At 35.5% G+C, this 22285-nt stretch overlaps 1 protein-coding gene and 1 non-coding gene across 2 annotated transcripts in view; one reads left to right on the top strand and one right to left on the bottom strand.

Moving 5' to 3' along the window:
* MICU3 (mitochondrial calcium uptake 3) overlaps nucleotides 1-22285 on the top strand; it is a 73079-nt gene that overhangs the window by 27269 nt on the left and 23525 nt on the right. Inside the window, exons 2-8 of the mRNA XM_037055273.1 lie at nucleotides 321-480; nucleotides 2325-2356; nucleotides 7411-7489; nucleotides 9822-9869; nucleotides 12325-12407; nucleotides 13443-13514; nucleotides 16811-16849. Coding sequence (XP_036911168.1) covers nucleotides 321-480; nucleotides 2325-2356; nucleotides 7411-7489; nucleotides 9822-9869; nucleotides 12325-12407; nucleotides 13443-13514; nucleotides 16811-16849 — 513 coding nt within the window. The remainder of the gene's footprint in view (nucleotides 1-320; nucleotides 481-2324; nucleotides 2357-7410; nucleotides 7490-9821; nucleotides 9870-12324; nucleotides 12408-13442; nucleotides 13515-16810; nucleotides 16850-22285) is intronic.
* On the bottom strand, nucleotides 19259-19391 carry LOC118993267 (small nucleolar RNA SNORA66). The gene has a single exon (XR_005067820.1). It is a non-coding gene; the product is annotated as a small nucleolar RNA SNORA66 (small nucleolar RNA).

Below are 22285 nucleotides of genomic sequence, written 5' to 3'. Positions count from 1 at the left end.
TTTTCTCAGACTGAAACTGAAGAAATAAATCACAAAGTCCTTCAAAGGACTTTGAAGGAATAAAGAAATAAATCACTTCTTCAAAGTCCCAGCTTAAAAACTTCAGGCCCTTAACAGTATTCATTGTGGGATCTTTGGAATATTAATTCATTGTATTCGGGTGGATAATTTATTTAAAATGTACTAAGTTCTTTAGAAGACAGTATTTTCAAATTTTCACTTACTCTGTTAATTCACTTTTAACGCAATTGAAAACATTTATATTCCAAAAGGAGGTGTTATTTCATGTAGTTCAAATTGGTTTGCCCTCTTAACTTCAGGTCGCCGCTGGCCGAACAGACGCTGAAGACCTCGACCTTGACCTCTACGCCACGTCCCGGGAGAGGCGGTTTCGTCTGTTTGCCTCTGTGGAGTGCGAGGGGCAGCTCTTCATGACCCCATATGACTTCATTTTGGCTGTTACAACAGATGAGCCCAAATGTAAATGTGTTTTTTAAATTATCTTAATAATTTTATGGGATTTTTTCTTATCTCTAGTGTACAGCAGTATGTTTTTCAGAAGAACTAACCAAATAATGTGGTATTTTGAAAGACATTATGCTATAAAATTTTACCAGACTAATAGTTTATAATACAAATAAATGTTAATTGAGATCCCTTCTAGAACTAAAATAAGTAATTGATTACTCTCATATAGCTTCAAATATTATTTTAATTTTAGTTTTAAAAGATGTATTATTTTAAAAAATTAGACATACATAAAAATATTAAAAGTAAAATAAACATTAACGTATAGCTTTAAGAAATAAAATTTATCCAATAGAATTGAAGTCCTTCTTCATCCAAGTTATATTTATATATGCAGTAACTTCACATTAAATAAGTTTAGAAAATCAGAAAATCCTTTGAAGAGCAATCATAATGGCTCTCTAGTCTTTGTGAGAAAAAGCTAATAATATTGAACATGGTCACATATCCGGCAGAATGAATATGCCTTTTGTGAATAATTTACCCTGGAGATCTCATAAACCCTACAGAACTCGAGAGTGTGTCTAACTTCCTCTTTTGAGAAGTAGCTTCTGAACATTGCACAAGAGCGTGTGCACGTACTTGGGTGCCATTTCTTTTTCTCCTCTTCTTACTGCTATCATTCCAAAGCAGCAGAATCATAAATACTCACATTGTTCTGCTCATTAGGGAAAGGAAGATGTCTTTAAATGTAAATGTATACATTATCATAATGAAGGTTAAATGCTGAACTCTACTTTGTAGACATAGGATTTTAACCACTTGATTATACGTTTCTATAAATAACCTTGGGTAAAGAAAGGACGCTGTTGCTCCATAAAAAAGAAGTCTATCTGCCTAGAAATCAGTTTGCTAAATACTAGAACATACTCCCTTTTGATCTGAAAATGACTCATTGTTTAAAAAAAGAGAATGTAGCAAAGAAAATGCCTATCTCATAATCTTGAATTTGACAGGTTGTTTACATTAATTATGGTTAATTTTACAGAAATAACCACATCGCCATGTAGGAATATTTCTGGTTGTCATTACTGTAATGTAGCAAAAGTACTTAATATTGACCAGTTTCTAATTCAGCTGTAGGAGAGGACTTAATCCTATATAAACCTGGAGGTGATTCTTGGGCAGTCGTTAGATATTCAGTGTTCAGACCTGAGCAGAGGAAATAGCCCTGTGACTCACATTTAGTCCAATATTGTGAGATTTATAGCTTTTGAGGTCTTCAGGATGTGAAGAGGAATCAGAAACAGAAAGCGATCCCTGGCATCTCACTCAACTGTGACATCGTTAGGGGAGAAGAATGGAAATGGGATGAGATGCTGTAGCTCACGCTATCTGCTCTCTGCTTCGCCTCTCTTCCCTTTGTCCCCGTCTTTCCCATTTACCCTGGAGGGACCTGACTTTTGAATTATCATCAGAGATACTAATACAGTAGAAATCATGGTAACACCTTAAAATTATAATATATGTTAATATTTTATATTCTAGCATGAATATTGAATAAACATTATTATTTGTGTTTTTAAGACCATAGATGTTTGACATGAAGTGAGTTCACTTACTCTGTAAATCCAGAAATCCTCAAAGTAAGATAATGATTACGGAAAAATATGTTTTCTATTCAGTTTATTTTCTATGAATGGTTTATAGTATGTGAAATAAATATATACCATAAAAAAATATTTTAGATCCAAATCTTGAGGTTAAAGAAACTTTGCCTTTTAGATATGAAAGCTTGGTGTTATAAGTTACAGATTTTGATAGTCATCTAATTCTTACATGTTTGTTTATTATAGTTGTTAAAACGTGGAAGTCATTTTCCAAACAGGTGAGTTAAAGCTCTTGGTGTGCATATTTTCTCTCTCTGCATGCACACACACACACACACACACACACACACACGTATACTGTGGTATCTATTTTTTTCTGGAAATTAAATCACATCCAAGAGCGATTTGAAGGTGTGGATCAGTGGTAACTCTCATGTGTGGATGTAAATTGGTGTACCCACTTGGGAAAGCAGGTTGGCGGTGTCTACTAAAATTAACGATCCACATGTCCAATACCCATCAGTTACACTCCTGGGTTTAAGTTTTACAACAGTGGATGCATCTATTCCTAGTAAAGTAAGCTTGAATATGCCCTATTATCCAGAAACTCCATACCAGTGCATATAAGCAAAGGAGCTTTCACATATGCAGGGCAGGTTTGTAGGAATGTCCATAGGTTGTTCATGGTGGCCAAAGAGACTCTGATACAATAGCAATAGTAGAACTGACAAATGAGTTTTGACATAGTTTTTCCGACTGGCTTATTTCACTTAGCTTTAATATCCTCAGGGTGCATTCATGTGGGTACAAGTGGCAGCATTTCATCTTTCCTAAGGGCACAGAGTCTTCCATGGTGTGTCTGTGCCACATCTTTATCCAGCCCTCTACTGGAGGACACCTGAGTTGTTTCCGCGTCTTAGCCGCTGTGTATCGCGCTGCACTGAACATGGGGGTGCATGTATCTATGTGAGTAGATGTTTTTAATTTTTTTAGGTAGATACTCAGAAGAGGAGTTGCTGGGTCATGTGATAACTCTATTCTTAAATTTTGAGAAGTATCCATACTATTTTCCACGGTGGCCACACCAGTTTACATTCCCACCAGCAACAAAGGAGGGTTTCTTTATCTCCACATCCTCTCCAACACTTTTTATTACTTATTTTGTTTATAATAGCCATTCCAACAGTTGTGATATAGTATCTCATTGTTGTTTTGATTAGCATTTCCCTAGTAGTTAGTGAGAGTGAGATCTTTTCATTTATCTCTTTAACATTTGTACGTCTTCTTCAGAGAGGTGTCTGTTCAGGTCCTCTGTCCATTTTTAATTGGAATGTTTGTTTGGTGTTAGTATGTGAGTTTTTTATATATCTTGGATGTTAACCTTTTGTCTGAACTGTCATTTGCAAATGTTATCTCCCATTAAGTTGGTCACCTCTTTGTTTTCTTGGTGGTTTCCTTTGCAGTGAAGATGCTTTTTCAGTTTGATATAGTCCCATTCATTTATTTTTGTCTTTACTTCCCTTGCCTTTGAGGTCAAATTTATAAAATCTTTTCTAAGTCTGATATCTGTAAGTTTAGACTCTATGTTTTCTTCTATGTAATGTATTGTTTCAGGTCTTATATTGAGGTCTTTGATGCATTTTGAGTTAATATTTGCATATGGGGGTAAATAGTAGTCTAGTTCCATTCTTCTCAAGTGGCTTTCCAATTTTCACATCACCAGTTATTGAAGAGGTTAGCTTTTCTCCATTGTATATTTTTTACTCCTTTCTTGAAAATTATTTTCACATACATGTGGGTTTATTTCTGTACTCTCAATTCTGCTCCATTGGTCTGTGTATCTGTTTTACCCCCCATTTTTTTTTCTGCCGATACCATACTGTTTTGATTACCATCACTTTGTGGTATAACTTGAAGTGAGGGAGTGTGATACCTACAGCTTCACCCCTCACCTCCCCTCCCTGTTCAGGATTGCTTTGGCTACTCAGGGTCTTTTGTAATTCCATACAAATCTGATAATTTTCTTCTATTTTTTAATGTCATTGGGATTTTGATGGGGATTGCATTAAATCTGTATATCTCTTTGGGTAATAGGGACATTTTAACTAGATTAAGTCTTCCAGTGCATGAACATGGACTATCTTTCCATTTCATTGTATTTTTTAAATCTTTTTTAATAATACCTTGTAGTTTTCAGCATTTAGATCTTCCATGTCCTTTGTTAAATTTATTCCTAGGTGTTTGATTCTTTTTGTTGCAATTGTAAAAGGAATTTTAAAAAATTTCTTCTGAAATGTCATTGCTAATATATAGGAACATGGTGGATTTTTGTACATTCAACGTAATACTAGAAGTCCTAGCCAGGGCAGTCAGGCAAGAGAAAGAAAATGAGGGCATTCAAATTGGGAATGAAGAAATAAAAATGTCACTTTTTGCAGATGACATGAGCTTTATGTAGAAAACCCTAAACACTCCGCCAAAGTAATTAAGAACAGTAAATAAATACAGTAAAGTTGCAGGATTTAATTATATTTTTTAAAAGATGTAAGTAAACAGAGAAATAATTCATTTGGGAGAATAAGGACCCTAGATTTTCAAAACAATTCTGAAAAGGACAAGAAGAAAAAGGTAAGAAGAGAACATTTGTTCCTGTATCATGTTAAGATTAATAATAAAGGTATAATAATTAAAGTAGTATTGTTATTATTGCAATACCTGTAATTGGATCAACATACTAGACTGTAGCATCCAGAAACAGATGTAGGCGTGCATGGGAAGAGCTATAAGTCATTGGAGAAATGACTGACCCGTAGGTATTGAAACAATAGTCTTTCTTACATTTGGGCAAATAAAATTAGGTCTCAAACTGACCACCATATGAAAAGCAGACTTCAGATGGATCCAGTTCTTATTTATTTTTTTTTAAATATTTTATTTATCTTTCGAGGGGGAGGGAAGGAGAGAGGGAGAGAAACATCAATGTATGGTTGCCTTTTGTGCATCCCCTGCTGGGAGTTGGCCTGCAGGGAACTGGCCTGCAACCCAGGAATGTGCCCTGACTGGGAATCGAACCGAGATCGTCTGGTTCGCAGGCCCGCGCTCAATCCACTGAGCTACACCAGCCAGGGCCAGTTCTTATTTTTGAGAAGCAAAAATTCTGACATATTATAAGCAAAATAAGAAGTCTGGGAAGTTTTTATTAGACAAAGACACCTAAAAAAAACTCAAAGGAAATTATTGCTAAATTTTACAAAGTTGAATATCAAAAACTTTGGCATTCTAAAAGATAGTGTCAGCAATGTTGAAAGATGTATGACAAATGAGAGAATATGCTTGCCACATTTTAACAGTAAATCTAAAGTGTCTTGTAAGTCATATAGAACTACTCTAAGTCCATATAGAAAAGAAAGTCATCCCAATAAGAAAAAAGTGGACAAACATGGTTAGAATGGCTGGTGTGTGTATATAAGCTCCTTATCACTAGTAATCAGGGATATGCAAATTAAACCAGATATGATGCTATTTCACAGCCATCAGATTTTCAACTTTCAGAAATCTAACAATACCAATACTTAGTATGGACAAGAAGAGGAAAAACCAGGTTAGATTATAAATTGGTATATTCACCTTTGAGAGAAATTTGACTATCTAGTAAAGCTGAAAATGCATATTAAACATTCCACTTCTAGGTGTGTGTTTAGTGAGTTTGGTGTTGCTCAAACAGTAGATATGCCAGCTTCTCATTGTTATTGATACCTGAATTTTCGCCTCTCTGCCATGCTGCCTATTACCTGGTGGCATCTGTTACCTGTAGTGCCGGGATAACACAATGAAGGAAATGAAAGCCAGGAGTCACAGATGGGCTTCGGGATGTCCATAAATACCCTAAAAATACCTCTTCTGCCCCTTGGCATCCAGGGCTTCCTTATTTGCATACCAGCTCCACTCTGTAAAGAAAGAGGTGCCTTATGAATGCCATAGCACATTTTTAGGTACAACCACCTCAGGAAGGGTTTGTTCAGAATGCTTCTACATGTCGATGTACATAAAAGTCACCTGGATATCTTGTTAAAAACACAGACTCTGATTTAGTCGGTGTGGGATGGGAACTGAGATTCTGCATTTCTAATAACTCCCAGGTAGCAACGCTTAGGCTACTGGGTAACCAGACTTTGAGTGGCAAGAATCGAATCTGGAGATAGAAATAGTTTCTAGTGTTTCTTTTTCAGTGTGCTACTTGGCAGACTAATTTTTTCTCAATAGATACAAATCATTTTATTTCTTTTTTTAATGATTTATTTATTTTTAGAGAGAGGGGAAGGGAAGAAAAAAGACGAGGAAAGAAACATCAGTGTGTGGTTGTCTCTTGCACACCCCCTACTGGGGATCTGGCCCACAACCCAGGCGTGTGACCTAATTGGGAATCAAACCAGTGAGTGACCCTTTGGTTCAAAGGCTGGCACCCAGTCCACTGAGCCACACCAGACAGGGCTTAATTTTTAAATTTCAAATTATTTCAAGTTATCTCACCAAATTCTTTAATAATTTTTCTTCACATTTAACCAAATTATAATTTTCACTTAGTTATTTTCAACACAGTATGTACAATAATTCAAAATTGTTTTAGTATCTAAAGAATAATTCAGATGTTTAAATTTTTCCAAAACAGTTTCCCTCTACCACCAGCTGTGATAGTTTGATTAAAAGCAAAACCCAATTAATTAATAATTGAAGTCTGTGTCCTCTAATGAATATTTAAGTTAAAATTGGAAAAGAGAATTGAAAATGTCCACAATAACTCAATGTCTGTGTCCTCCCACTTCATGTAATGTCATAATTCTTTGAGCCACTATTAAAATGGTCTTTATTCCTTCCCAATACAATCCTCTGTCCATTTATTTATCCCACCACGAAGCCCTGTAAATCCGAAAGGGCAACGGAGAGCAGACAGTGTGTGAAGCCAGGAGTCTTTTCCGACGTTCATAAGGGAGCCTGCTTTTTCCAGTGGCTCTCACGAAACTGTCTTCTAACTGGCTCCACAACTTAAACTCACCGTTTTATCTTCATTTGGTTATCACATGTGTGTTACGCTAATGATTAAATTTATCTGAGTTTTTTGGTAGCTCTAATTGGGCTACCAAATGTAGTGTCTTTATCATTTATTTTATGTTTGGACTATGGGCAAATACTGGGTTTTGTGGGTGGAAAATAGGGTAAATACAGCCATGTCTCAGTCTTCTAAGTGAATTTTTTTGTCTAGGAATTCAAATATTTTTAATCTGTTTTATCATTAATTTACCTATAATCAGCATTATGTCATCTTATGTCATAGGAATTAAATCAGATGCTCTCAGAAACGCCACCCATTTGGAAAGGATCATCAAAGCTATTTCGAAATCTTAAAGAAAGAGGTAAGTTAACTTTATTAACTTCAGTACTTAAGCATTTTAATATCGATATAATATTACTTATACTATTTATATATACAGATTTTCTTCATATTTAAAATAGTTTTACAACTATGTGTGTATATCTGTGCATAGAGAAAAAGCTAAGGAGAAGAACACAAAAATATTAACAATGGTTGTTTCTACATAGTAGGATTAAGGGTGTTTTTTATTTTACTTTTTATATATGTTATTTACATCTTCCAAAATTTTTACAACAAAATGAACTTTTATAGGTGAAAAACATTTTTAGCCATATTGAGAAGTATAGGCTATATTTACCTAAAGAACATATCTTTTAAAATACTAATCTCTAAATCTATTTTACTTTCAGGAATTATAGGTTTTCTTAAATTTAATCACTATGAAAACCTTACTGGATCTGTTGTTGGTCACCCAATTTGAACATGTTTCTTTTAAATACAGCTCCTACTGCAAAATTCACTTGTTTCAATTTACTCTATTCTCCATATCTGTGTGTCCAACTTAACTCACTGATTCATACATACAGTCAAACTATGTAGCTTTTATTGCAGTTTTCTTTTACAGTGTACTTTTTGTACAAATTTATAGCAAAAAGTAATAAAATATTTAGGATTAATTTAATCTTAAAAAAGGAATGTTTGAGATATACTTTTTATATTTTCAAGTATAAGAATATATGAAATTAAAATATTAAAGAAATTATATAAAGCTACCCTTTTCTTTTTCATCAGTTTTAACCAGTAGTAACTGGATAATGTTTTATTCTCACATGAAGACAAATGGTTTAGAGGAGTATTTATGGTCTGTATATTTTGTGAAAGTAGAATTGAAAATGGCTTCCACCTGGTTCTCATGGAATCTGAGAGGAGAGAGCACCTTATCCTTTACTTCAAGCTTTTCATAACTTAGGGTTTTAAAATCTGCACAATTGGTGCCAAGGATCTTTAAAGGTCTTAGAAATTTTTCCTGGAAGGTGTCTGAAAGATTGCCGTTGAGATCTGAGGGTGGGTGGTAGCGTCAGGGCGTGTGTCCCACTGAGCCAGTTTGGACAGGAGTTCGATGGAGCTGGGGCAACAGAGCCCGTTTCCAGATCCCATTTCCTACCCCTCCTGCATTTATGTTTGCTTTCTTTTTTTGTTTTGTTTGTTTTGGGTTTTTTGAGGGATCCCTATGAAATCCAGGTATTGTATCTTTACGTACATTTACAGTCCCAGAATCTTTCTCCCATAACATGCATGGCAGTCAACCAGAACTGTGTCCCTAGGTCACAGTGTTCTAGTACAGACAAAAGAGGGGAATGCTGTCAGGGCCTCCTGGTGCATCCCCTTCATGACTTCTGACAAACTGCCTGACAGTGACTCCTCTCCTCTTTGTTCTGTGACACAGAGGGCAGCCTCGAAGAACACCAGGTGGAGGGAGGTTTACCGTGCACAGTATAGCTATGTGAGGGTTCTTTGTACTGTACCTTTTACCAAGCATCAGGACTGATATCTGGATAAGTGTTATTGGCTTATTCCCAATTTTAATTTTCTCAGGATCCACTTGGAAAGTCAATTAGCACATTAATTCTAGTTCTGGGTATTATAGTCCAAAAAGAAGAATGTGAGTAACAGAATTCGTAATTTTATTTACTCCAAATCAACTCCTTTTAAAGTTTGTGATTCTGGCATTACACAGAACTCAAGCTGGAGAGAGAGAGAGAGCAAGAGAGAGAGAGAGTGTGTGTGTGTGTGTGTAGAGTACAAACCATTTGATGAAAATAAAAACTTCTTAGATTATACTTAATAGAAGCATTAATTTTATCGATGATATCTTGAGAGCAGAAAAAGGATAACTACAGAGTTTGTTTTTTTAATGCAGTGCAGAAATCAAAATTCTGAAGAATTTCTAAATATTTAATTCAACTGTTACTAAGAATTAAGTACTTTGCAGTTTTAATCATTCCCAACCTTTTTATGTTATGTTTGATTCATACACTGAAAACTAGCAACAAGTTTAAAAGCTACAGCTATTAATAAACATTATAATTTTTATTTTTATTGCCAATACTACATATATCCAAAAGCATTAGTGATAATTTTATATGGGTTTCTACAGAGACATGTGAAACAATGAAAGTAAAATTAATTTTGTTGCTTTTTTGCTGTGATTTTATAATGTTTGGTCTCATTTAAAATAATATCATCATCTTCTTTAAAACCATAAGTTCTTTATTAATATTATTCATTGCTATTATAAGAATATTATACCTTGATAAATATGAAGAAAAAGTATGTTTTATATAGCATAACTGGTACCATTTTTCTTCTAGGTGTGATTTCTTACACAGAATATCTTTTTCTTTTGTGTATTTTAACAAGTAAGTGTACTCACTAAATATATTTCTGAATGTAATTTTTTAATCAGAATTTTAGAAAACCTCTTAAATTCTCTATTGAAAATCACTTTAGGTCTGTCCATACTGTTTTGCAAAACTTATGTCTAAATGACCACAGAAAATGCTAAGTATGGCATATCAAGTCAAAATCATCAATATTATTATGGCTTATAGTATAGTAATAAAATGCTCATAAATTATAAATTTCATATAGATCAATCCCTGTGGTTTCATCTACATGAGAGCCTAAAGGTTGGGACATGCAATGATTTATAAATTTCTTGCTGCCTTCACTCAAATCACAGTTTCTGCAAAGCTAGTGTGAAAGAATGAATCTTTTAACTAGTAAGTTTGTCGGAATACCCATCGTACATCCTCATACAGCTCCATTTTTCTCTTCCTCTTATATGCAGCAGTTCTTATGAAATATGTGAAGGGTTTACTAGGGTTTTCAGTTCAATTGCATTGCGTCTAATGGTGGAGTAGCTACACTCCGGCCGCCTGACCTCTGCACCCCTTATCCCCACCTCAGGAACGTGCACTTCCTGCTCCCTCTGGCATCAGTGCTTGTCTTCGGACCCTCGTGCTAGTAAACGTCACTCCGGTTTCCTTCCAAATGGGAAGACGTAGGGAATCCCTCCTTGACCATCCTTTCTAAAATAGCTCCCTCTCTCATCTCCTCCTTTGTATCCCTTCACAGTGTTTTATTTTCTTCATAGTACTTAAACTATTTGAAAGTATTTATCTGTTGGTTTGCATGTTCTTGCCTGTCTTGCCACATTTGAATGCAGGGTCCTCAGTGGTAAAAGTTTATCTTTTTTGTCCATTTCTGTATCAAGAACAGTGTTTGACACATTAGCCTCTCAAAACATAGCTGGTGAATGAATGAAGAATGACATGAATGGAAGAATATCAGTAGTGGAATTCCCCATTGTGGGGATTTGTGGAGATAGATGTATGGAAACCAGAACTGTGACAATTTGAGTCCTTTCAATGATGAATGATGCTACCAGGAAAATTAGAGGGGATACCGGAGTATCTCAGAGATGTGTTAAAAACTTACTTTTTTTAGCTACGATAACTTTGGATGCAAAATTCAAAGATATAAGTACCTGAACCAGTAGGTGATAGTGAGTCTGAAACAGAACTGGTTAAGAAAGTCGTGGGGTGGGGTGGGGTGTTGTGTGAGGGTGTAGGAAAGAACACACGGGGTGGTCTTTGCCTCCTCTGGAAAGGTGAGGGTATGGGGACACTGTAACTCTGCTTTCAGAGTTCAAGGCCTCTCTTTGAAACGTCTAAGAGTTTGAATCTTTAAATTACGGATGTCATTTAGAGTAAAACCAAAAAAATGTGAAAAGAGGGCCGGCAGGAAGTAGCTTAGATAATTTATGTCACTTGTCTATAGTTTTCTCCCCTTAACTTTTTATTATTTTAACTTTATTTTTCCTTCTGAACAATGTTTGTAAGGGCTTATTATCTACATATATTTTCATGAACTTTTTAAAGTTTAAAACTTAGTTGTCAGAGGTGGTGTAACTTTTTCTTTCTTTGTCAAATGAATAATAATGAAAGTAAGTTTAGATTCCTACCATACATGCAAGAAATGGACTTGCATAAAAGACGGGCTTCTGTTTCCTTTATTTGCAGAGACAGCTATGACCAGTTAAGAAAGTGGGTCTGCTCGCTTCCCTTTTGCTGGGTTCAGGGTTTCACAACAGGCAGGGGCACGTGTACATGCAAGAGATCCCTTTTTAGACTTTTGCCAGTCATCCCAAAAGAGGTCAAACGTGTTGAGAAAGGCGTGGACACTGAGCTCACCCTCTAACGATATGCTCAAGTTTTCTGGTGTCCAAGGTTTCTTTATTATGCTTTAGAAGTAAAAAGGGAAAAAAGACTGAACCTCATTGTAGGGTTTGTAAAATTAAAGCAGTTCATACTGAACGAGAGTCTGTCCTTTTCAGAAAAGTAATTGTTCCTTGTATTTGGGGGGAAATTAGGAATTAATTATTTAGGTCTCTTATTTTATATTTTAATTTTTGAAAACTCTAAAAGTATAAACCCAAATATGTAATTTCTTGTGCTTGGTATTTTGATAGGTCATTTCCATTATAATTTTTCCCAGAATTTGGACTAGTGCCTTCTGCCATATTTGTTTTTGGAAGGAAGGTGGTCATATTTTACCATGTAAAGTATCGCATAGAGTTTTTAAAGTATATTATCAATTCTGCTACTAAATATGCTAATATATAAAACACAGATGTGCATGCTTATGTACAGCTTTTATTACATTTAATAGTAACATGTTGCTTTCAATTTGTTGGTTAAGGAAGATATCTTTGTACCAAATATAATATACTATAGGTAACTGTTTACATATGGACTTTGCACGTTAAAACCATTTCCTGTTTCACACACACGTTTCTGGTTTCCCTGGCAGAGCCGCAGGCGGGTTTTAGAATAGCTTTCAACATGTTTGATGCTGATGGGAATGAGATGGTGGATAAGAAGGAGTTCTTGGTGGTATGTATGTTACGTGCTGAGTGTCGTCAATAATTCACGGTTGCTTCTATTTTTATGTTTTTGCATTATTTTAAATCGTGTTGTAGAATAAAGTAAAAATGTTATGCTTTCACCTTAATTTAATAAAGAAGTGTATGCTCATGTACTTGGAATACTTTTTGCACTGTAAAAATGTAAATGACTTTCAGTGTATAAAGATGTTTATAGTTGATTACACATTTTCTGGAAGTTTGAAATGTGTCCAGGATTTTCCGCTGAGTGGCTGACAAGGGCCCTGAGGTGTTACACGTGCCCAGTCTGCACTCTGTCCCCACCCTGCCAGCCACCCAGTCACAGCTGTGTGGCAGGAATGCCTCTACCTTCCCCCTCGGGGGTTTGTGATTGTTGTTCTTCCTGATCACTTTTACCCGTGTCTGCCTGCACTCCAGTCTCGTCCCCATTTTCCTGTTCTCTTCCCCTGGTTTGACCGAAGGCCCGTCTAAAGCAGGAGGGGTAGCATTGCATGTGGGTGTTTGTCATTTGGTCTCGCTCACTTGACTGGGCCAGCCTTGGTGCTGGTCTGGTGACCTGGCTGGTCCTACCACCCCCACCCTGCCTTCCAGAATTTTTCGTTTCTTTTTACCCACATATTTCTGCACCTCCTTCTGTGGCAAAATGTCCATCCCATTTTTTTCTCGAGCAGGTGGGCTCAAACCCAGAGACCCTGGGTCCTGCTCCAGTGTTCTGTGTACCCCAGTAGGCTTCGCCTCTTTGTGTGTGCCGTAAGCTCCGTGTCTTTGTGTATTAGAGATAACATATTGCTGTAATTTTATACATTTTACGTAACCATGGGTTGCTAATGCCAAAGGATGTATTCTCTTTGTCTCTGGGAAAAAATTGGCATTAGAAAATATATATATAGTACTTTTAATATTATATGTAGATGAAGCTAGTTATTTCCTTCGTTTTAAGACTGCACCTAGTTGGTATAAGGTGGTGGGTAGGTACCCTGAAACTCTTGCTTGGTACTTGATTCTCGAGTGGCTTCCTTTTTAGCTTCAAGAGATATTCAGGAAAAAAAATGAAAAAAGAGAAGCTAAAGGAGATGAAGAAAAGCATGCAATGCTGGTAAGAATAATTTATAGATTTTGGTGAATTTTCCAGATAAGAATCACTCATGTTGAGAACAATTAAGTGTATAAGTTTAGAGCTGTCCCTTTCTTGAAAACTTTTTAAAGCTCTTATATAGAAAAATTGCTTCAGTATTGATATGCATCAATATCAATATTTATGTAAAATATTGATATTAAATATCTGTACCCATAATTACATTCATGAAATCATTTTATTCATATTCTTGTTATCTGTGAGATTTGAAGGGTGTATCATATTATAGATTAATATAGATCATTATGCGTATAAAATTTTAAAGGTGAATTGCAAAGATTTCATTACATACATGAGTGAATTTAGTGGTGCTATAACAATATGAATGTTGAAGCAAAAACAAGGAAATAATTTTTTGGCATTCTTAGAAGTATGTATTATAGATTCTTCTTCTGGGATGTGTTTTTTCATCTTACTCTGAAGGTGGAATTAAGCAGCATTTCATTCCATTTTCCTACCAGTTTTCTTTTGCTTGCCCCAGGTATTTCAACCTGAAACATCCCAGGTTCACGTAATAAAAAATAACAGTCTGAGCCCTTCCTATCAGATTCTGTACTAGATGCTTTGCGTGCATTTTCTCATTTAATCTGCCCTGCAGTTCTTCTATTATCTGTAATTACAGATGGGGAAGCCAGTAGTTGGAAAGGTTAAATATCTTGTCCAAAATTGCACAGTTATTAAGTGACAAAGCCAAGATTTGCGCCCACAGCTAGGTAGCCCCAAATCTACACTCTTACTCACTGTGGCATATTTCTTCATCTAGGACTTAAATAGCAGAAACACAGTGAAGTTTGTTGGCGTGTAAATGATCATTGTTTCATTTGCAAATCAGTGATTTGTATTGGTCTACCAGGAATTCAAATAATTAACTTCAGAGAGTTACAGCATTTTTTTTCTCACTGTTATAAGCATATATATTAGGTTTTTTTAGAACATGGGTTATCTGTAGAAGATGGGTGCCGTATTCAACCCCAACAGACGTATAAAGTGTATATTCATATTTATATTAATACAAGCAGATTATTGGCGTTATACAAGGCATATTATTTCATGTAACACTGACTATGATATATCGGCGTTTGTGGAACTACCCCCAATATACTGATTGACAAAGCTTATGAAGGCACTCGGGAAAAATCAAAGAGCTGCTTATCATGTCAGCCGAGTACTAAAGGGGCATTGAGAGTTCTCTGATTCAGGTTTTATCATAAGTTTTATTTCCTGTAGATAATATAATATATTCAACAAATAAACAATTATTTTAATTTTGATAGGTTAACAGCTATAATTGACTGGGTAGACAAGTTTTTAATAAAATATCATTTAGGAGGTTGAATTATATTAATTAATCTTGATATACCTTAGTGATAAACTAGATTGTATTTTAGTGAATAGAAATTTAACTTTTATTTATTTGTTTATTTATACTACTTCCAGAAAGAATTTATGGATCTTTCAGTAAAAGTACAATAAATACTGCGAACCAGACGATCGCGGTTCGATTCCCAGTCAGGGCACATGCCTGGGTTGCAAGCCGGTTCCTTGCAGGCTAACTACCAGCAGGGGACGCACAAAAGGCAACCATACATTGATGTTTCTCTCCCTCTCTCCTTCCCCTCTAAAGATAAATAAATAAATAAAATCTTTAAAAAAAAAGGTACAATAAATACTATTCTAATCATTAATATTTACTAAAATACCTAAGTCAAGTAACAAAGGGAGAGAGGAAAGGGAAAAATAATAGCAGACAACCCACGTTGGGAAAACCTATAGAAGCAGCACAGAACTTGGCTCTGAACCTCACTGTAGCCCAAGTAAAGTAAATTTAATTATAATTAAATATGAATCATCTATAATAGTGACATAAGAAAACCTTATTAACTTTGGATTATTTAGGGAAAGACTGCCTCAATTGTGAAATCTAAATTATGTAAGCATACCTCAAAGTCTAGTATTTTATATGCCCATTGGTCAGTGAAGCTTTCCCTAGCAGATATATAGGGAAGAATACTTGTTTTAAAGAATAAATAAAAAAAACTAAGAAGTAATACATAACTTGTTTCTGTGTGAAAGAATGCTTACTAAAATCAATGGTCTCCACAGGGACCTCCCACAGATTTATCTGACATAGTTTCATTAGTGCTCCTGAAATTTCATTTACTGAGTTTTACTGTCAGACTACTTCTTAAAACAGTCTTAGCACTCTAGGACAACAGAGCTCTCTACACATATGTGTTACTATGTGTAATGATGAAGATAATTAGTGGTAACTTACTGTTAATAGTCACCGCGTTTTAAATAATGCAAATGTGAACTGATGAGATTTTTGAGTTTCACAGCCATTAAAATATATGGTGAAAATACATGGATTATGTGAGGGAGACGGTGCACAAGCTCAGGACCCAGATTTTCAGGGCTTGAATATTAGCGCTACCCTTCTTTACCTGGGTGACCTTGAAAAGGGTCCTTGACGTCTCTGGGCCTCAGTTTCTTACTTTTGTGAAGCGGAGGATGGGAGTAATGATCACGTGTGATTGCTGTGCTGAAATATGTAGCCACTGAACAGTGTGTGCAATACAGTAAACACTCAAAGAGGAATTAGTAGAACCACGTAGCTACTTGAACGGAATATTTATTTACATACCCAAATCAAAATGAAATCAGAACTAAATTTTAAAATATTTACATGCCAGACAAAACTCACTCTGCCTCTGTGCTACAGCCATTATAATGTCACTTTTGCTCAGTCCTCATGTTTCCCCCAGGTAAGTACCATGCCTGCTGGACAGAGGACAAAACAGTCGGAGAGAAATTCGCTAACTTGTGTAAGGACGGGCACTGACAAGAGCAGAGCAGGATTCCACTGCAGGCCTCTCCCCCCATTCATTCCCACTGCCGCGCGTGCTGCCCGTCTGGCTTCCCCATCCCACGGAGAACTGCTGAGGCGTGTCTGAGTGAAATCACATACCCTGAAGGAACGCGCTTTACTCAGAGCAGTAGGTCTGTCGTAAAGTTACGATGAAAACAGTTGAAACGAGTACAGATTCACTTGATGTTTAATTAATGAGATTTGAAAAACTTAGCTACCCGTCTTTAACATTCACCTCACTGGTATGTGTGCTCTATATATAGACTGTAGCATAATGATTTGCCCTTCCTAATTGGTATTTTTGTCGTCTTTTTCTTTTTTTCTTTGCCTATACTTGGGTTCATTCTGAAATGTGACACTTCATTTGGCCCTTTGTGCTCTGTGTCAGCGTCTTCAACTGTATGGATACCATTCACCTACTAATAGTGTATGTACAATACTTTCAATGTTCTTTATGTGAATAGCCCTCCCCTGTTATACTTGATCATGTAATTTTGTTATATAAAGCTGTACCTGCTACTGAAAATGTTTAGGAACTTCTGGAATGTATTAGGATACAACCGAGCCAGAATTTTTTATTTCCTTCCTAGATTTATGAGAAGACTAAAATTTACAGAGTAATTATGCATCTTTAACTTTAAATTAAAGTAAAGCTGAGTGAGCAGTGACCAAAACCTCTGGCAGGACCATTGAAGTTTTGTCATTTTCACCGGTATTTGAAGAGTTAATACACAGTATGGAGCCGATCTGCGGCCCGTGTGCCTGCCGAACACAGGTGTTTTAAGAGCCAGGTCTGCACATCTGACAGACATTCCCTTCTCAATTCTAGTATAGAGGTGTGGTAATGGATAGCCTTTCTTAGTTTTCAGTACTTCTTCCCAATTTTTGTCTAAAACCTTTGATGCCTGCCTACTGCCTATGGTTTATATACAAGTCTGGTACAAGGTGATATTTGATAGCTTAATATAGCGTGTTATTTCTCAAAGGGGATTATGATATTCAGACTCTTCTTTCCCTGACAAAGTTGGGAGTTTGGTAAATGATCTTTCAGATGTACTCTTCTTATGCTAAGCTTTCTTCTTTCCTTTCTTACTCAGAAAGTTGAGCTTGTTGGGGAGCCCAGATACTAAACAAGAGTAGGCTGGGCCCCTTTTGAGTGTAAACACGCACAATTCATTTAATTTTCCCAAGGTAGGAAGGATCCCTCAAATGATACAAATTCCGCCTGAGAGAAGTCCTTGAATTCGAGTGACTGACTCAGTATTATCCTGCTAAAAGTGTTGGTTAGTGTGCAGCTCGCTAAGTAGCTGTGCTGCCTCAGGCATTGAGTAATCGAAAGTCCAAGCTATGTTCTCGATGCACGTGTACTGGAGGCTGACTCAGCGTGGAATAAAACTGCGGTATCTTGCCAAAGTCACAGGGAATGGACCTGGAATGAGCTGGAGAATCAGCCAAGTCCATGGGACCCACACGATGGACTAGTTATTTGCTCCCTATGGGATAACTTAAAATATTTTTCTACAAAATTTACTACTCTTTGTCATTAAATATGGTTTACCATTTTCTTGAAATTTTAAAAAGTTTCCTTTGAATCATTAAAAAATTTTGTAAGAATATGAAAGAAAAATCTTACAGATTATAACGCTATCTGCCTTGTGAGTGCTAATAAACATTAATACTTACAACTTCATTATTTTTCTAATCAAATATGTCATTGCATGAGCCATTTTCCAGCAATTTGTGGCAATTTGTAGTTTTCCTTTAAACTTATAAATAATTTTCATAAAATGTAGGAAAATAAGAAAAATTTATTTAAATTTAGAAAAAATTCAGATAGCCTAAAAATTTATGTGAAATCTCATTGGTGTGTGTGTTGCACAAGTATATTAGTATAATGTAACAAATTAACTGGTCATTATCTACTAGTTTACAGAGCTCTAGATCACCTGGAGGGTAAAGTATTTAATGTGAGCACAGTCATGGAGCTGAATGTAACCTAAGACTCCACTTTCATGAAGAAACCCCTCCGTAAAGGCAGAGGCCCTCCTGACTTTTACTGCAGAGACAGAGTCCATGTCCTCTGTGGCGGCCTGTTCTGAAACACAGTCACTGCTGCGCTAGAATCTGCTTGTGTTCAGTCAGATTATTGCTTTTGCTATATTTCTTGCTTCAATATTCGTGAAATCATTACCTTACAACCTTTTCTGTTCCAAACAACCCTGATTATTTTCATATTTCTCATATAGCCAGCCAGATGTTGATTGTCTTATCACTATATTGAAAAGAAATATGAAGAAATTAAAAGAATAAATAATGCAGAAGTATATTTGAGTTTGGCATGCCTTATGTAACTTTTAAAATACTTAAAGATTATCTGAATTACACTATTTCCAGTGTGGTCAGAAAATGTACTAATTTTTATATAATTTTTTGACATGTATTGAGACTTCTTTTAGGGACTAAAGGAATGTCGATATTTATAAATGATCTGTGTTTGAAAAACTGTGTATTTTCTAAGTTGGGGTACAGGGTTATATTTTTAAGATTCTATCTTAAAACACACACATACATATATTAGATCAAACATGTTAATTATATGTTTCAAGTCCCTATCATTACTAATGTTTTTGTCTGTTTGATTTGATCTGGCATTAGTGTGTTAAATTATACATTACAATGATAGATTTGTCAATTTCTACTTATAATTCTGTCACTTTTTATTTTACATATTTTAGAATGTTGTTATTGCCTACTGAAGAATATAAATTACTTGTATCTCTTTAGTGAATTGAATCTTGTATTATATACTATCCCTCGATATCTAGAAGTGTTTTTACACTGTTCAAGGATAAAATGGACCACCTTAGTAGCTTCTGAGGCTGACACATTTCTCTCACCACAATTACCGTAGCAAACCTGGTTTCCCTCTCTTCTGCAATGTCATGCAGAGTTAGTGATCAAATTTGCGTGAAATGTTTTTATTTTAAAGTCTGTTTTGTTGTTAGAATAAACTTACTACCTTTATTTGTATTTTTCTACAAATCAAGTGTTTTATTTTCCATTACCATTTATCTCCCTTATGAACCCCACCCCCTACCTTTATTTTTATTAATGTTTTGTGCTTTTTTACTCTCTACTTTTTCCTCTGGTGATGATGGAGCTTTTTCTGATTTTTAAAATATATTTTAGTTCATAAATTTACTGCAAATAAAATATAAATAAAACAACTAATAATGAGAGTCTAGCCACCATATAGATCAAAAAGAAGCATTGCCATTCCCCAGAAAGCCCCTCCTCACGTCTCCCCAACCATAATCCCCTCCTCTTCTCCCAAAGATAACTACGGTCGTAACTTCTGCGTAAATCACTTCTTTGCTTTGCAGTTTTACCACCTACTTATGCACCGTGAATAATATGTTTTACCCATTTTGAAACTCTTATAATGGGGTCATATCATATGAGTTTCTCCATATCCTGTTTCTTTGACTCAGTATCGTGATTGTCAAGTTCATTCTCTTTGTTGTATCTGATCCTAGTTCATAAACTTTTGCTGCTGTATGCACCAGTTCTCAAACATTTCGTTTTCAGAGCCCTTTTACATTGTTGAAAATTATCGAGGACCCATAGGAACTTCTGTTTATGTTGGTTATATCTGTCTATATTTATTATATTAGAAGTTGAAACTGAGAACTTTAGAAATATTTATTAATCCACTTTGAAATTAAAAACACACATGTTAACAAATGTTTTATGGAAAATAACTCCAAAAATGTCGTCAGGACAGTGGTATATTACATTCTTTGCAAATCCCTGTAATGTACTGGCTTCGTAGAAGGCAGCTGGTTTCTCATAGATGCTTCTGCATTCAGTGTGTTGCTGTGTGTTATTTTGGCAACACATACCATCAGTGGTTTGTCTTGGAGCGGCAGGCTCACTCGGTTCACTTTAAAAAAAAATGTCCGCCAGACACCAATGTCTGAACAACCATAGTTTGTCTATGAGTTTTTCTTTCAAGTAAAAATAGTTGTTCATGAAAGAAGTGACTACTTCTCTTTTCAGCACAAACCATCACACAAATGTTTTTTCTGAAGACAACCGCTCTACTTCAGTAGGCGGGGGAAGTACATCCCATTTTATCACACTGAACATTGAAAAGATGTGTGCTCAAAGGTCAGTTTAACAAAATCATAAGTTTACTCTTCAGCAAGTACCTCATAAGTGAAACTTTTTTCAATGTGAGTAGGGAACTGAAGAGTGTGGTGGCTGTGGTCTTTGGTGCCCCTGTTGTCCACATACGAAGGCCTCAGAAGTTTCACCCACGGCTGCTTTTGCAGCGTCATTGCAGCCGTCAGCACGGTACCCAGGGCCAAGTGCTGTCTGTAGGATGCTTTGCAGGAGGAACCTGTTTGATGTCTCGTCCAGCGTTTTCAGTTACTCTCAGCGAGAAGATTGGTGCTATCACCAGCCTGTCATTTATAGAAGCCTGGCACATCCTTTCCAACCTCTCTCTTTCCTTATATTTTTCAACTTCTCTCTTTCTTTATGTTTCTTCTCTGTGACTACGATTAAGGTTTTGTTTGCCTTTATTAAAAGTATATTTTGTGTATTTTATTGGTTCCTTTTATCTGTGTTTTAACTGGAAAATTCAGTTAATTTATGTTACTGTGATTACTAATTTACTTGGATTTATGTTAGGCATTCTAAATAGTTTTATTCTTCCTTCCCTTCTTATTTTTCTCTGTATTCATTTAGAAAATATTCTATTCTATTTCCTCTATGTTCTTGAAACTTTAATAAGTGTACTTAAAATAATACAGTCTTAGATTAGGCCATATCTTTACTCTCTTCCTTAAAAATAGATTCTTAAAGTGCTACAGTTCCCCTCCTGGCACGGGTACTCGTCATTGCACAGTGTTTGCCTTTGTCTTTTTTTTAATACCACAAATTAGACTTATTAAATGTATACCATCAGTATTTGTTTAGAATTACATATTTACCATTTCTTACTCATTAATTCTCTCTTTAATCTCACCCATTCTTATATCCTCAACGAGGGTCTTTTGGTAAATTATTAAAAATGCTCTTACTGGAAATAGCTTTACTTTGCCCTTACTTTCCACAAGTTTTATTAAAATATAATTGACATGTAACATTGTATTAGTTTAAGGCAAAATATATAATTTGATACATGTATATATAGCAATAAATTTATTTAATATCCATCACCTCACATAGTTACAAATGTTTTTTCTTGTGGTAAGAACTTTTAAGGTCTCTTTTAGCAAATTCCAGTATGCACTACTGTATTGTTAACTGTTGTCACCATACTGTACATTATGTCATTTATCTTATACCTGGGAGTCTCCGCTTATCACCCACCTTCACCCACTCACCCATCCCTACCCTGACACCTGCCTCTGGCAACCACTAATCTGTTCTGTTTCTGTGACGTCACTGTCTTCTTTTCAACTTGTTTTTTAATTGAGGTATGATTGACATATAACATTATATTAGTTTCAGGTATACAACATAAGGATTCAATATGTGTATGTATGCCCTTATTTTGAAAGGCAATTTCACTAGTTATATTATTGCAGGTTGACACTTATTCTCAGCAGATTGTATCATTTCCAGCTTCTGGCTTTTGTTGAAATTGAAGTCAGCTCTGAGTCTAATTAGTCTTCTTTTGTAGATGACCTATTTTCTGAGTACTTTTGAGATTTTGTTTGCCATTGGTAGTCTACAATTTTACTATAGTGTATCTCTGTTTGCTCTTATCTATCATGAAATTTATTGTGCTTTTCAAATATAATTGCTCTATTTATTAATTCTTGAATATTTAGAGATATTTATTCAAATATCT

The sequence above is a fragment of the Sturnira hondurensis genome, unplaced genomic scaffold (assembly GCF_014824575.4).
Source record: "Sturnira hondurensis isolate 20B ecotype Veracruz unplaced genomic scaffold, ASM1482457v3 Scaffold0008640, whole genome shotgun sequence".
NCBI classification, from domain to species: Eukaryota; Metazoa; Chordata; class Mammalia; order Chiroptera; family Phyllostomidae; genus Sturnira; species Sturnira hondurensis.
Note: the sequence above shows the minus strand (reverse complement) of the source record. Positions and strands in the feature narration are given on the sequence as shown.